This window comes from Malurus melanocephalus, unplaced genomic scaffold (assembly GCF_030028575.1).
Source record: "Malurus melanocephalus ecotype Western Australia unplaced genomic scaffold, MMel_1.1 scaffold_291, whole genome shotgun sequence".
Classification (NCBI taxonomy): Eukaryota; Metazoa; Chordata; class Aves; order Passeriformes; family Maluridae; genus Malurus; species Malurus melanocephalus.
In genome coordinates, this window is record NW_026623523.1 from 695,857 (window position 1) to 712,836 (window position 16,980).

Consider the following 16,980-nt stretch of genomic DNA (forward strand, 5'->3'; position numbering starts at 1 on the left):
AATAACAATAATAATGAGAAAGATTAAACCTGAAAAGTTGTGTACAGAACAGTTGCTCACCACTCACAGATTGATGTCCATGTTGTGACCAACATTTATTCTTCTACTGAATCCAAAACCACAGCAACACACCAGCTGCTGAGAAAAAAATTAACTGCCCCATGACAATAAAGAAAAAGTCTGGTCACTCATGGAGGGACCCATTCTGCATGATACGAATGTATTTTGCCTTCCCAAAATAAAATAATTAATTATAAGAAAAATACAAAAAAAAAAAAAACCAAACCAAACAACCTGGCCTGGTTCCTGTCTTTACCGGCTGTTACCTATTTAAACTTCTCTCCCTTTTCATGTTTGATCAGAATTCCCTCTTCCAGTGCAGCTGGAAAAGGTTGTTACCAACAGGCAACCGAGCCTGAATGCCGACAATGTGAGATGATTACAGGCGCCCAAAGAACAAACACACACAGTTTTCAACAGAAAACGCTCCTGCTGCCTCAACAGGCTCCTGAGACACAGCTCTGGACAGTGGCAGTGATGAAAAGAGCTAATGTCAGCTCAAAAARAGAGGCCACACACTTCAACAGCAGCTCCTTGCAGAGGCTACTTTACTCAAGAGTTTTGACTTTTCTGACAGAAGTGGCTGGGTAAAAGGCGCCGTAATTATTTGCTTTATGTCAAAGAGAGCCACTTAGCTTATCCTGGGCCTGAAGTGGAAGGAACAGAACTGGCTGAGCTGAGGAAACACAATGCTATTAAGCAAGATTATCAGCTGGTGTAAATTGCTGCAGTGCCACTTTACCAGAGCAGCTGATGTAGAGCAGTGAACACAAGTGCCAGACAGACTGATGCTCTGGCATGCTGTTTCTCAAATTCCCTGTTCGTGTTCTGCAACACACAGTATGACAGTATGATAGAAAYTCGTGGAGAGGAAGGAAACATGTCAGAGCAGTGAGGCAGCTGCCTATGAACTTCCTGAAGGGCTGTGTGAACTCAGAGAATTCTGCTGCTGAGTAAAACAGGACAGAGTCGTGTCCCTGGGAGCCACTGCACTGTGACAAGTCCTTGCAAGGAAGGTAGCTGTGYTGTGTTGTCACACAGATGTTACTCATTTAACATCTTGTTCATCTGTGCAAAACACACAATTACAGCAGGCAGAGCAAAGAAGAGACCGGTTTTCTCTTGCGCTGACAGATTTTAGAGTTTGTTCCAGAATTCCAGAGAATTCTAAAGCAGCAAAGGATGAAAGGCTGTTTGACACCAGCAACCAGCATCTCCCAGATTCTCCSGGGTATAACAAAACCAGCTACTCCTTTTTAATCTGGACAGCAGAGAGACTCAGCTGTACTTCTAGGACTCTCCCCARCCTGTATCACCAGTTTTGCCCATCTGCTGTTTCTGAGGCTACAAACGCAGCACGGTGGAACATACACAGGCCCTTCTGTCAGAATATTGCTCCTGGACAGGTGGAAAGCGTCAGCATCTCCCTCAGACCCTCCCTGCCCGGTGCACTCAAGCATTGTCCATCCCATGACTGTTCTTCAGCCTCAGTTTGGTTCAGACATGCCCTCTTTGGAAGAGCTGCATTTACCCCTTTTCTGCAAGCAAACACATTTTCTTCAGGTGTCCAAGACACTGCAGTTTTCTCTCCTTTCCAGTGGCAATTCACCATCACTCCTAGCATGAGTTCTAGTGCCTGATGCTAGAAATAAGATCCTTTCTTAAGCCCATACACAATTATTCCAACTTCCACTTTCTAAAAGCAGAAAGTTGTGGAAAACTAAAAGGGAATCATGGGAAATAGGAACTCCCTCCAGCTGAAGACAGGATTAACTACAATCAATCCTTAACCACAGCAGCCTTGGCTGGCATTTGCCTCATATGTTCTCAGAGACCCCCAAAGTCAAAGGTTTTACACATTTCCACATGTAAAATATTCCAGTTGCTAGGCAGCTGGATCCATTTGCATTCCTCCAATTTACTTATATTTCCTACCACCCACGGAAAGGGAGCACACATACATCCCTCYCTTTTTTTGTAACTATCTCTTACGGCTCTTGAAAATGGCCTTTTACGGTCCCTTCTCTTCAGACAGTGCTATTTCTTCGATACTTTTTGCCATTATTCTGGAGCTTTGAACACTTCCCTATCTTTAAAAGCTGCATAAAAATTTCTACAGGAAAGTCAAGGGACTTCACATGTGGTTGCTTAAGGCCATTAGGAGAATTTAGGAATTGCCCTCCCCTCCCAGAGCACTTCCAAAATGAAGGCAGTTATTGAGTTAAGAAGGTAACACAGATTTAAGAATCCATTTCAGATGAGGCAACTCAGGAGAACCTAATGGGAAAACACACCTCAGCCTGGTTGTTTCTGTGGGAATGGTAATGCTTCAGCTGYATGATGTGTCTTCAAAAAGCAGCAGTTCCATGATGTTCACACCATTCCTTGAGACCCAATCTGTGTCCAACCAGGAAATCTGTGGCCAGAGCACAGCACAGAGGCAACAGGAGACATGCAAAGTGTAATCTCTTTGTGCTGCTGCAGGATCCTTTCTCCTATATGTGGGCATCTGCTTTCATTCCTAGTATCTTTGTTGTATCCAGGTATCTTTAATAAAAAAATAAAAGCTCAAAGATGTGCAGTCAATAAGCAGTGTAAAAAACATTTCAGGATGTTTTTTCTGTGCATTATGTCACGGTAACTGCAATGAAGTGTGTTAAATGCTGCCCAAGATGACAAAACAAAGGATAAAACAGCATCTTGAGTTGCAAATTAGATTCTCCTTTTAATCAGTGTTAAATATACACTTGTATATTCTGAAGAGAAAACATTTTAACCTTAAGAATACCTTTCAGGTATAATCAACTGTTCAAGACATCCTCCCTTTCAGGGACATGCATTTTTTCCTATTAGTCTTTTCATCTACAAAGTCAAAAATTTGACAGATTATAATTTTCTGAGAACATCTTTTCTTTCACTCTTGAAAACATACCACATTTGAGAAACTCACAGGCTCAYTGAGTGTTATTACACCAAGGAATTCAGGACAACAGAGTTATGAACATGAAAACCATAAGGACATTTCACTTTTTTCCCCCCATTTTATGGAAAACGTACAAAAAATAATCTACCTGAGAAATTATCCCTTATGATGTCATGGTTACTCAAGCAAGTGAATGGTGTTAGCAGGATTTTACATCTCTCTCAGCCAGGCAGGGCTAAGAAATTTACCATCCAACTGAAGAGCCAGCCTGACAAGCTGTTGCCAGAAGCTGAATCATTTACTCCACTCTTTCAGTGGCAGGAGAAACTGAAACGGAGAGGACTGGCAGGATTGCTGCTGCAAATTTGACGAACAGTTGGTATTTGTACACATTTCTCCTTTCCCTTAGAGAGAGGCCTCTGTTCTGTGAAACAGAAAACTATGAATAACCCCCATTTCTGTCTACTTGCAGGAAAGCAGGGATAGCTGTTATTTTCTGAAATACAGTCAAACCTTTTACAGGGAGAACAAAAGGACTGGGACATTAAAACAAGGATTTTATTTCATTTCATGACAAAACCATCTCAGCAGCATGCATCTTCACATTCTTAAAGAAAAGAGCAGATTAAAAAATGTCCAGTGTGGATTGTCTCTCCTTCCATTAACTTAGTGTTGCCCATCACCAGACACCTCCTAGATGTAAAGCAGGTGGTCACAGGGGTTTTGTGCAATATAAACATTCCACTCCCAAGAGCAACCTGTTGCACATTGTGGGGATGTTTCAGTCTCAAAACAAGCACATTTGAGGTACTCTACACTCTGGTGTTCTGAAGTTAAGCAGTCACACCATCTCCTTTGAAAAAAGAGGAACTTCTCTGAGATTTTCCCATCCTAACCCTCTSTCAAGCTTGAGAATTTAACAGTCCAAAGGTTTTGATGATCCCAGGAGTGTCGAAACCACCTGGYCACTGTTTACATTTGAACAGTCAACTGCCCAGAAGTTCACAGCAATATTTCCTCTCTACTCCCTTTGTGCAGCTTTTCTTTCAGCTTCCCTTCCCTCGAGTTGCCTTTCATCTTCTCCTTTAACCACTTGGAAAAAAAGCATCATCAAGGTGAAGAAAATACCTGTTAAGCAAAGGGAGGCAAATGTCTCCTCAGGAAACACACAGAGARTGATGCTGATGCCTTTGGGCTCTGAGAAATCACAGTGTGACAGTTCTGGGGACAGGCTCTGTCAGCAGCCAGGGGTCAGTAGATTTGGATGACATCATCCCACTCATCCACAGGCCACACACCGTTGTCCTGCACATTGGAGGGTGAGCTCTTCCAGTCCCACGTCTTCACAGGCACCTTCCACTCCGGGCCRTAGTTGGCCTCCACGTACTGCAGGGTTTCACAGGGCACATGCACCTTGAGCTCCACAAATTCAGTCCAGCACAGAGTGAACTTGGGGAAGAGATACCTGTGTCAGAACAAAAGGGTATGGTCACTGGTAGAAAACTGAAATACTCCTCTAAGCAAGTTCAAGGAGAAAGCAAGCAACTACAGCAAGTGGGCATGTTACATTTATACTGTTTTTTCTCATACAAAATGGTGAAGGGCGTTATCAACAGTAAGTGGTGAACATTTGGCTCATGTGCTTAGGAAGAAGCATTTCTAATTCTTTTGCAGCTCGTGCTCATATCATTCTGCCACCTATAGGTTAGTCCCTGCCTCTGGTTTGCCAATTASAAACGGGATTTAGCAGTTACCTCTTTTAGAAATGTGTCAACAGGGTGAYACATTCTTACAGCACTGGCAATTCATAGGTAAATTCCTAACTTTGACCAGAATGACATCCTACAGAATTGTCAGAGTCCATGTGTTAAACAATATCAAAGTCTACCTATTATTCCTGCAGAGGATCACTCCCACTTCTAAAATTCTGAAGATTTCCWCAAAAAATAAAAAAGTGATCCTAAAATTCCTGTTCAAAGGTTAAAATTAAATCATAAGCATTTAGTCTTTTTGAAAAAGGTCTGTGCATTAGTATGATGAACTAGAACTGCCCTCTCCCTGTTCTTGCAAGCACAAAGTTAATTTTATTTCTAAGCTCTGAGCAAACAGATTGATAAAAGAGTTTTGCTTTGTGTTTTAAATGGAGGGAAAAAAACAAAGTGATSAAGCATTTTTTGGATACATATCCAGAGGCTACTGATTAAACTAAACTCTTACACAGAATCCTCTTTGTCAAATACCAACAGAATTAACTCATTTTTAGGGATTAAAACAAACTGTGTGGATTTGATTCCCAGACTCGGTTTTTGGTAGATACTAATTCTCTGCTGGAGAATGCAACTGTTCAGTATTTATTTTGCAAATGGGAGGACACAAATGCTGTAACTCCAAGACAAGATCAGAAGGATGCACATGCTTGTGTCAGCAATGCGTGGGGAAGTGTTTGTCTACACATAAATGCAAACCACACAGCCAGACTGTGAGSGTTAGAAACCAGCTCTCCAAGGAAACAGAGGCTAAAAATGACCACGAGAAATATTTTAGGGACTCAGTGAGAAATGCATTGGTTCCCCAAACTTTAACCTAGATGTACACAAAGTATGCCTGTGCAAATAATTAGCTATCTGAAGAAAACGTCTCTTTTACCTTTTAATCTTAGAAGAGAATCTCTATCCTTCTCTGTGATGATCTAGTAGCAATCAACATCTCTTCTGATACTACACAATCAGCTGCTTTAAAAGTGCTAGAGTGGATTTAGGATTCAGCATGACCACACAATCATGTCTCCTCTCACTGACCTTACTTTTGCTTTCCTCTAAAATTCTGACAAGGTTGAAGACTGAGCAAAACTGAGGGTGATTCTGGCATTACAGGCATTCATATCAAGSATGCCAAATGCTGTCAACATCTCACAGTAACAAAAGCTGCATCTCTTTTCCCTTTCGGAGAATGTATTTGGAATAACACATGTCTGGAATTACTTGGCTAAGGATTCTGAACAGCTGAACATTCTGTCATGGCTCAGGGCCTTTATGATGGCAAACAAGCCCCTTTCTTGCTCCTTTTCTGTATGCTTTAAACTAAGACTAAGAAACACCAGTTCAGATTTAGAGGCTTGGCTTCCTTATGATTCTATGCCCAAGCAAAGTTATTATCTGGTTCTTATTGAACTAGAAAGCCATTTTGAAACTTTTGAAAAGCTACCACCACAAATAATTACAAGGCTACAAGAAAAGGAAAGAGTTTTTTGCAAGCTGGAGTTCCAAAAGAGCTATAATATCCACAGTTACAGAAGTTGGAATGCAGCACAGGTTCACATTTACCTCCTATTCTCATGCCTGGGACCAGTCATTATCAAAGGGAGGGGTGAAAAAAAGCTCTCAAATATCCAAGCTTTGATGCTACAGTGGAATTTTGAAGGAGCATGTCAACACCATTGGCATGGAAACAGGTACTACAATTTAGGTGCAACAGGAGCACAAAGAAAAGGAAAGGAATTTATTGGTCAGCTTGCTTTTCAGAATGCATCACACAAGACAACAGGAGTTGCTGCTGTATCCTAAAAAATATTCTGCAACCCAGCATATTTTCTTTCCATGGGGATATTCCAAGAGCTCTTAGTTTAGTCTATTYCTAAATGTGCCTTTTGAATCTGGTCATCCAAGTATCCTCCCCAATCTTTATCTAACMCTTTAGAACAAAGATAACTAAGACGAGGATTGGGACATTATCTCCAACTGGATGACAGTGTTCACTAAGTTCCCGTTAGCTAAATATAAACAAATACATTTCAGGTAAATAATGAAAGTCAATGAAATTGCATAGAAGTCAGTCTGCAGCCAACTCCTGAGTGAAGGTGGGTGATGTAAAGAAATAAATCTAATTATCAAAACCCACATTCAGTTTGCTGAGTCAATCAGGAAGTTTGTTTACTGATTCTGAAAGGTATGAAACAAGAAATTCAAAATTCCATTTCCAGAATGTGAACAGTAAGGCCTGCAGGAATCACCTGCATTGCTGTCACAACTACAGTGAACCAAGCATTCCAAATGGTTACCTCAAAATCCCAAATTGTGGATTTTACTGTGCAAGGAGAGCTGAGGCTTTTTGCCATAATATTTACCTATTGAGATTGATGCCTAAGGATTAATCTTCTACTGCAAAATTAGTTTGTGCAATAAACACTGTTTTGAAGACCTTTTCTCATCTTGGATGTTTATATAACTGGGAGCCTGTCACAGTCAGACAAGATCTGCTTGACACAGAATATGCCAGCCCTTCTTTTGATTTCACAGAAGAACTGACATTTACTTTCCAGTAAGGCACAGGACTGTACTCTCTCTGCTTCACTGGTTTCAGAGYGCAGAATCTCCACTGATTCCCCTCTGACATCCATCTTTTCCACAAACAACACAGACTCTACCAGGCAACAGCATACAAAGTGCCATCACTAAACACTACCCTGTTAAATTTCTTTCCTATTAGTGGTACAAATGGAGCTCTTACTTAAATTTCTTGCCTGACTTGGCCTGAGTTCCTCCATTCCATATGTGGTCATCCTCTTCATAGAAGAAAAATATATCAAGTTTCACATCACCTTCTCCCTGGAAAGAAAGCTCCAAGCTGTCTTCCACCTGGAAGACAAAAATAYACACTGTGTATACACATAAAAAAAAACAAAGCAACTTATGTCAGCAGAATACAAATTTATTTTAATCAGAAACACAGGTTGACTCCTAACTGAAGAAAACACACTAATTCTGCAATTTTTAAACTTCTTAAACATTTCTGCAAATGAACTCAAAGTTACACACACAGAAAGATACACATGGAACGAAAAGTTTATGTACCTTGCCAAATTTATGCTTCAGTGGCAACCCTGCTTTCTGGAAGGCTGGAATGATATCTGCTTTGTAATCCCTTATAAAGATTCCTAAATCCACATCTTTGCTGTGAGGAATGATATTGCACTGTCTATACCAGCCTGAGTTGAGGGGAAGAAAATAAAACAGAAAAATCCCAAACTGGTTAATTCAGGAACATGAATTCAACTGAACAAAGGCAACAAAAAAAAAAATAGCTTCCCTTATATCACCGTGCAGACGTCTTTGGTTGAGGCCATAAACAAGAGACTTCTGCCTTTCTTTAGTAAGAATAATTCACATCAAACACAAGCATTACTGAACTTACAGTCATCTCTCTCCCCTCAGAAGAGAGAGGAGAATGAAAGAGAAAACAAAGATAAAATATCTTCAGTTTTCCAATTTAAATGCACTTGTATAAAAAAATAAAATTCCTTATCTGGGCCCAAATCTAATCAGAAATGAACAGCTACAGGGCCACAGCTGTGCTTCTGATTTCCATCTATTGTTTTACATAGCATCCAAGATGTTAATCATCTTTCAATTACCACTCCAAAGCAGAAAGACAAGAAGTAGGACACCATTTTGTCTGGTTTATTAARGCAGCTTTTAGTAACTGTTCATTCAGAAAGTTTTATTCTCTAGGATTAAATAAATACAAGCCAAACAAGCACACACAAGTTTTCACAAACTGTTTCAAGAACAAAATAATCCTCACCAATGATAAGACACCACTTCCACCTTCAGTAGAACTGAAAACTTGCATTATCTATTCTAATGGACTGCCATTTTATTAAGTTTGTTTAAAAAAATAAAATAAAAAATGCAAACTGTATTTTAGAATACAATGATAAGCATCAAATTGCATGGGAAGAAAAAGAGGGTTAGAGGGTACTTGGATGGCAGAAATATGTGCTCATCACTGTGTTTTCCAACTGGCCCTTCAGTCAAATTCCAAGGCACACAAATTAGGGAACTGTTGGTTACTTYCTAGCAGTGATGAACACAACACAGCTAACTGCTAACATCACTAAATGCTCCAMTGGAAATTTGCCCAGCATCTCCAAGGCTCAGGTTTCTAAGGAAAAAGCATTTTCTCAGAAACAAAAAGGCCTATTTCAAAACAATTATTACCTTCCAACCCAGTACTTTTGGCCCCTGCTTACATCATGAGCAGTGGAGAGTGAAGCATTTAAGGTTTCAGATGAGTTTAAAAATGCAAGACAACACAAATGTTTTACCAAGACATGTTCCACTGCTCAGCCAGAACTTTACTCCCAAGTTATTCAGTGTCAGTGCAGCCAGATGAAGCAAGGATTTTGCTTTCTTCCTAAATTCCACTGCATCAAGAGAGGCATCATCAGGATACAGCTAGAAGGCAAGCGTAAGCAAGTTACTGTTAGAGAGCAAACTTGTCTCTTCCTTTTTCTCAGTGCCCTAGGAGAAAACGATCTTTAAAAATTTACTTAACCAATACCTGTTTTCACATACACAGTTCATTTTCAGAACATGTACTGGAATGACAAGTTAAAATTAAAACTCTGAATCATCAACCTTCATTTTTTTCCAAACCATCAGAATGCAAGTTCACAATAGAGTAAAATAAGAAAATACATATTAGACACTGATTCTCAGCACTTGGCAGAAACATAGGTGAGCYCTTGTTCTGCACATGCTGAAGTCAGTTCCTGGAGTCCAAGGGGAACACAGGGACAGAATCAGTCCCTTTCAGAACATCAAAGCTTTTCCAACCTCCAGAATTCCATGATTAATTTATTTGGCGCCACCAAGTGTCAGAACAGGGTGTTGAGTTTTAAAGAAAATTGCCAAGGAGCAGAAACGGTGCGTACACAAAAATCTTCCAGCCAGGTCTGCTGTTCATGCAAGGCCAAAACCAACACGGCAGGCTGGGCAAACATTACCAAGTCTAACAAGGGAACAACCCCTCAGCTTCGTTATGGATTTCATTAAAAGCTCTTGGACAACAAGCAGCTAAAATGAATCTTTCAAAACAGGCACCAGCTGCTTGTCTCAGTGTTAAAGCTCCAGTAAAGTTCAATGAACATTTAGTTAGAGGCATATTTTCTCTGCCTGCGGTGATTACTGCCTGGAGGCTGAACTGGAACATACTTTTCTGCCTTTCACACATGAAGGGCCAGAACACGAGTGCCCTTGTGACCCTCCTGCTACACAAATAGGGATCTACAGCCCAGTAGACTGAACAAGAGTGGTCCTCTCTTTCCCCAACATCTAAATGAATGAAAAGTAGAGCCTCCAGGGTCCTTTTTCCCCCTTCTATGAACCTCAGCCATAGATGGCTCAGATTCAGTGGCCTGACTATGACTCCTCAGTCTTAACTGTGAACTGGTCACTTTATAACTCATGTCCTTTTCAAGTTAGGACAAAATGCTTCCCAGATTGCAGCAGAGACTTTCCTGCTATCTGCTGAATCAGGGAGCAACATTCTAAAAATAGTGCTCTAAGTAGTGGTGAAAACATTATCTTACATAGTCAGAAAAGCAATTAAATAAGTCACTTTGGAATGAATAAACAAATTCAAATGGGCCAAATGAGGAACACGGAACTACAGGACATGGTTCAAAAAATGTAAAATGAAACACTACTCAAAACTTTGAGGACTGCCATAAGGAAAGTTTTCACCCATGAAGAGACACAAGATCTTAGTTTTATTTACATGAGATCTATTTAACAGTAAGGGAGTGTGAGAACCACGCACGTGTTGGTTCCCTCTTGAAAAAGATATTGCTCACAAGTGCAAAATAAGGCCATGATCTCAGGTAAAGTTTTGCTTTCATTACCACTTACTAAGCTCTGTGGAATGAGAATCAAGGGCTGTACTTAGCTTTGTGCATGTGAACAGTCTCATTCAAGTTAAAATAACCCAGTGAATTGTTCTTAGCTTTTGGTCAATCAGTCAAAACACACATTTCATCTTAAAGACACCACCTGGTTACCACTAACCTGAAAGAAAGCCCGAGCTTCTCTGTACCTACATTCAAGAAATCTAGAGTGGGACATCTCCTCTAGAAAACCGGACGGATTTTTTGGAATTTGAACTTTTAAGTCATCAATGGAAACAGGCAGAAGTTCTGGCCTGCATGGAAAGAAAGATAATACATTACACCATTTAATTCCTTCACAAACCAGGTGGCTCTTTCTCCTTTAACCGAAGTTAAAATCTTAATRCACACTACTGGCAGTGATTCCTCTGTCCAAATACAGTTAAAACCAATCATAAACAAAAAAATGCAACAAGAGGTTCAACCAATTCCCCATTCATTACAAAATTTTGTTAAAAAGAACTCCTATACCTTCAAACCCCAAGTTAGTTTATCAAATCACTGATTGCTTTATTGACTCATGACTTGAATTTGTTCAGAAATGTTGTCCAGTGCTTTTGAAAATTGCATGGGGTGCACTTAAGAATCAAATTTTACGCTGCACTTTGAGGCTATTTGCTTCTAAAAATGAAAAACTGTTCAGCCTTCATAATGATTGAAGTGTGATTATTTAACAGCTTACACAGTTTACTTCAAACGTTTAGCCCCCATAACCCACACAGATTCACATTTTAAAAGGAAGAAAGAATGGGGTCAAATTAAGAAAAAAAGATTAAACAGATTTACTTTTACCTGTGAAATGTCTCAATGTCTTTCTTATTTTCTCAGAAACTATATTCTCATAGCCTGCACTTCAGAGTCCAAATCACACGAGCTAAATTTTACAACCTCACTTCAGGAAAGAGGGTAGTTTTACACATATGAGAAAAGAAATAATTTTGGGAGTGTCATGATGACTTTTTCCTGCWCCTGTTGTGAACTCACTTTTCATAAGCTCCAGGGTAGCGACCAAAGTGGAGTTTCCGGAAAGGCACAAACTTTCTGTCCATGTGTTGCTTGAGTCTCAGGGGTCCATGCCAGAGGAAATTGCCACTCCTCTCATAGAAGACCACCAGGTGAATGGCATGGGATGCCAGTTTGAATATGTAGTGCAAGGGAATTTCCATGCCAGACAGGTCATCCATCCCATCCAAGCGAGGGTCCTTGTTGATAATCTTTAGCCATTGGAACCCCATCTTCTCAGCAGTTCTAAAAAGGCCCATCTGAAAATGAGAGAGGCAGGAGGTTGAGCAGGCTAAAGATCAGAGAAACCAAAACTGAATGCTGAATGCTTATTATTAATTGACACCATCTCCCATTTACATTTTTGATCTAAACACAAATGAATCRAAAACTTCTAAGAGCTTGAAGACCAGAAAGCACAAGTAATTCCAAACACCTTCTGTCCTTGTCTGAAATTTTGTCCCTCAAACAATAAAACAAAACAAAAAAAGTTGTAAGCTATGCTTGGATTAGGTTTATTCCTTGCCATAGCATCCTATCCTGCATTCTCAAACTATTYTCTAAAATTATTCTTCTGCCTAACTTGATGTTCTTAAGCTCTTTAATAACACCACCACTAACATAAAAATGATTACTGCAAATTTTTAATTTGTGGGGCAAATAAAAATGTCACTAAACAGTGAACACTGCTGTAGGGGAAAAACATTCACATTTCCACAAATAAAGGGAATTAAATTCTGTCTGATTATAAAAAAAGAAACAATCAGTATCAGAAGAGCCTTTCAACTGCTTCCCTTGAAATTTTTGTAAAAGCGTATTAGCTTCTCTTCTGTCTGATTTGAGACACAAAACAGCAGGGAAAGGGATTAATTAAAGTTGTGCTGCTAGACAACTTTATTCTCAATTTCTTTAAGTCCTTACATCTATGGGTAAAATAACTGTCTGATCAGGTCCAGAGTGACACCCCTCTTCACTCAAGTTCTTCAGTGAAGAAGTCACAGATCATTTCAGTGTCTCCTACTTTTTCTAATGAAAAAAAAAAAAAAAAAAGCTGTTTGCCACTGGTGTCTTTACTGGTGTCTTTACATTGTACAAATTAATCTAATAAACATTTCCATATTACACTTAACTGAGGAAACAGTCTTGGATTCAATTTTGTCCTTCATCACATGCTACAACACTATTTTTAATACAGCCATTAAAAATCTCCTGACACCACAGAAGCAGAGATACCAGCACATTAAATGAAATGGTATTAAATACAACAATATGCTAAAAGAAATGTAAACCAGCAGACAATAATAATTTTTCCAGACTTGTCACATCAATACCTGCATTTCCTTCTTTATAACTCACCAAACTTCAGATTTTTAACAGCCGAACCTACATTACAGGATAAAGATTCTTCTTCTTCCTAACAGACCTTCTTTGTTTCCTTTTGGCATGGACTCTTACTGCAAGTGATTTTTGAAGACGGCCATAGCTTCTAAAAAGTTTTAGCTATAAATGACTCTCAATGTATCCAGGCTAGTAAACGGGTAACTTTTTCTTTAGAAAAAAAGTCTCCCCTGCCTGAAATATTGCCAACACATGAATTAAGATACAAACATGAAATCACAGCATCAAAGAACAGTGAAATGCATTAAAATACCCAAATGTGAACTGAAAACATGCACTTACTTCATGTTTCCATGTTTTGTCCAGTAGTGCAAATGTAGTGAAGTCTCTTCGAGCACAGAAGTACTTGCATTCTGGGCTGGGGCCATCAGGAGAGCTTCTGATCTGCTCAATGTCTTTATCAACCAGTCCCAGAATCAAAGGATCGATCAAATACACTGGAATATTGTGACTGGATATTAATCCTAGGAACTTCCTAACCACGTGCTGTTTGACAGAGRATGGAAACACCATCTTTAAGCACACAAAGGTGAATGCATTAACTCTTTGACAGAAAGAAAACCCAGCCCACTGAAGGAAGGAAATCTTATCTCCCAGTACATGCTCCCAGTGCATACTTTACTTCCACAGTTTAATGAGAAGGTAGAATCAAGTGCCACACAGAACTTGGATTCTACCCAGGGCACTCAATGCTACATAAGGGGTTAAAAGCTGTAGCAGGAAGATTCTGTGCCTGAGAAAAGGAGTTATTAACTTGATTCAGTGGAGAACATTAATCAAACACATTTAAACATCCATGGCACACAGAAGCCATTTACAGCAGTCACAGTCATCCTGCTACTTAGATGTATTCAGCTGTAACATTTAAATTTAATTATTTTAAAGCTCTGGCTTCAGAGAGATGTGAAAACACCAGGCCAGGTTGTGGTTCAACAACAGAGTTTTGGCAGCAGCATTACCTGCTGTGGTACAGGCGGAAGCAAGGCCACCCTCTTATTTGGAAAGTAAGTGATRTGCTCATATTACTTCTGTGAATAAAACTGGAACACCAGACTGACAAACAGGAAAAAAACCTGTGCAAAAGTATCTACTTGCCCACACCATCACTTCTCCGAAAAACAGATGCTTTCAAATGAAACACAAATAAGTTAAAAAACCACAAATAATGGTAGAAAGAGATGGCCTTGATGTCAAGTCATGAGAAAATGTGTTCAAATTTAGTATTTTGGACACATTCACTGCAGGGACTCAGAGGAAAGCCTGGAGCACAATGGGTTYCTGTCAGGATCATGGAGCATCCTTTATCACTAACAATCTCAGAAGAGCAAGTTAAAACATTAGAATTCTGCCCACAGACCGGAAGCCCCCTTTGACCATGACACCTCACACCTGCTCGGCAGCTCCAAGGGGTGTCACCTCCAAGAACAGCAAGACATTCCTGGCACAAGCACGCAGCCCATAGAGCAGCTGGTTTGGAGTATTTCCAGGGACAGCTCTTAACCAGAGCACCTTCCCTCTTGCACAGCAAAAACCAGGCCTTTAAATGGCCATTCGGCTAATTAGCAACATTATCATGTTGCATCCAAATCGAAAGACAGCCAGCTCCCAGCACATCCTTCTCCTTAACCATCTGTGCTGTTTTTCCACTGGGAGATCAGTTAACAAAAGTCTTCTGTAAAACTGTTTCCAAACAAATCCTAACTACAGATATGATAACCGAGCTTCCAATTCCCCAGGGYTGATGTTCTGGTTGCATTCAGTCTTGCAAGCCTTAAACAAGACACAAGTATATCCCATTTCCAGTACCTAATGGCATTCCCAGCMCTGGTCACGAGGGCTGGAATACAGCAGCTGGTGAACACTGAAATGTGACAGTTTCCTGCTTGTGAAGAGCTTCACAACCTAGCACAAGCAGGTAATGCAGAACAGTGAGCAGCAGGTAAAACACCYGGAGTGGGCAAAGAAGGATTGTGTGACCCAGGACCTTCTCAGACTAACAAAGAAGCTCCAAGGCAAACCAGACAATCTGTTCAATACTATGCCTGAAAGGACACAAAAGCGTGCATCTCTCTCAGAAGAACAAGAGTTGCTTCCTGAAACATTAACAACGCTGCTAAGCGCYGGCAAAGGTTGTGAAGATCTAACTTCTCAATTTTACTTTACATTGATGTTACTCTCTTTACTGAGCAAAGTTAAGAAGTGTATCTCTTCACCCTTCAAAGTAGGAAGTACCTAGTGCTGAGAACTRGACCCTGAATTTGCAGTTTCAAATGAGTTCTCTCTCTGAGACTTGTGAAAGAGCTGTATGAACCCATGACATTGTACATACCCATCTAGTGCTGTCTTGGCTTGACTGGCTTCCTCTGACTTTGGAAAAAGCTGCTCCATTCTATCAAAAAACAAAACAAAAAGAAGGGGAGGAAGAGGGAGAACAGAAAAAAACCCCTAAGCTTCAGYTGAATCCTTGCTTTCTTAACATGACATTTGTCCACTTTCTGGTTATGCCTCTGGTCACTTAGCTACAGTATTGAACGTGAAATCATGAACAACTGTTCTGGTTTGGTATATTTAGAAGGACAACACAAGCCTCAGGGACCTCCAGACATGCAAGGATTATGTGGTGAGGCCTCAGGTTTCCCAGTCAATGTGCCAGTAAACATAAAATAGGAGGATGACAAATCCTGTCAGGCAAATACCACAGGGGGAAGACAGCAGGACTATGCCTCAGTCTTTCCAGGTATAATCCTAAACAATTCAATTTTAAAGACAGCATATTCATATAAGAGAGTCAAGGCAACTTCTGGCTCCATTTTTGGCTTTTCAGAAGAATGTTTCATTTGTGGTTTAYGAATCAGAAACTGTGTGAAAAAATGGTACTGACACTGCCTGCATTTAATAAGGGAAGAAAAGCCAAAAAACAAGTCAAGACACTTGAAGCCTACACAGTTCTTCTGCAAAAATAAACCTAGTTGCTTTGTTGAATTGGAGTTGTAACAGTAAGCTATGAAGCCACCAGAGTATTTAATTTACAGTAACATTCGCATCTTTTGCTGCTACAGAAAATCACTCGCTGAACATTTCCAGGTCAGGTATAAAAAGACGTACAAAGTGCATTCCAGCTATAAAAGCAGGATTTAATCTGTGACGTCCAGCACATTAGGAGCACTGAGTCACAAAGCGCTAAGACGACTGCAGAAAAAGTTGGGATTCCTCTTCACACCACCAGTGCTGGAAAACATGCAGGCAGCAGAGCCCTCAGACAGCGCTCGGTTCGATTTCGGGGTCAGTAAAAGTCACCGAGAAACGAGAGTAGAGGGTTAAAAGCCGTGGCGGTTCAAAGATAGAGGGAGCATCATTCCCTCCGGTAGAAATCGGACGCCCCTGGCTGACACAGTGACTCGGATACCAGGCTGGGAACTCAAACCCGACTGTACCCCTGCCACCAGACACCGGCCCGGGCTCCCTGCCCGCCCCACGCCCACCCTGAAGGAATTCCGAGCCTCTCCAGGGAATTCCGGGGGCGGGATTAACGCGCAAACACCGCTCCGCGCCAGACGCTCTGCCACCAGACCCAGCGCGCTCCTTCTCCTACCTTTTGCGACAGGTAGAACTTGTAATAGCACAGCTGGAAGAGCAGGAAAACCAGGCTGGTCAGCGACAGGAGGGCCAGGACCACGTTCCTGTTGATTTTCTGCATCAGCCCCCGGGGCGCTCCGGGAGCCGCTGCCCGGCCGCCCTCACCGCGCTGCGGCTTCACGCCGGAAAGCGCTGCCGCGCCGCCGCAAAGCGCCGACAAGCCGTCGTAAAGCGCCCTACCCGCTGTCGCAAACACCCCCTCACAAAGGTCTCCGCCGCCCACCCCCAGGACGCCCCG

At 41.0% G+C, this 16,980-nt stretch overlaps 1 protein-coding gene across 2 annotated transcripts; it reads right to left on the reverse strand.

Annotated features, from left to right (window-relative positions):
• Window positions 1-2,617: 2,617 nt before the first annotated feature.
• On the reverse strand, window positions 2,618-16,926 carry FKTN (fukutin). 2 transcript variants are annotated; one of them, XM_057376812.1, is made up of 9 exons: window positions 16,699-16,926; window positions 15,436-15,495; window positions 13,389-13,592; window positions 11,691-11,968; window positions 10,828-10,960; window positions 9,087-9,216; window positions 7,834-7,967; window positions 7,490-7,617; window positions 2,618-4,448 (listed from the first exon to the last, which is right to left on the reverse strand). In XM_057376812.1, exons 1-9 carry the CDS (start codon window positions 16,801-16,803, stop codon window positions 4,235-4,237), a joined length of 1,386 nt encoding a protein of 461 aa, XP_057232795.1. In that variant the 5' UTR covers window positions 16,804-16,926; the 3' UTR covers window positions 2,618-4,234. The 2 variants fall into 2 exon arrangements, with proteins under 2 accessions (XP_057232795.1, XP_057232796.1); XM_057376813.1 differs by lacking the exon at window positions 16,699-16,926 and having other exon boundaries at window positions 2,619-4,448; window positions 13,389-13,543; window positions 15,436-16,689.
• Window positions 16,927-16,980: the final 54 nt, after the last annotated feature.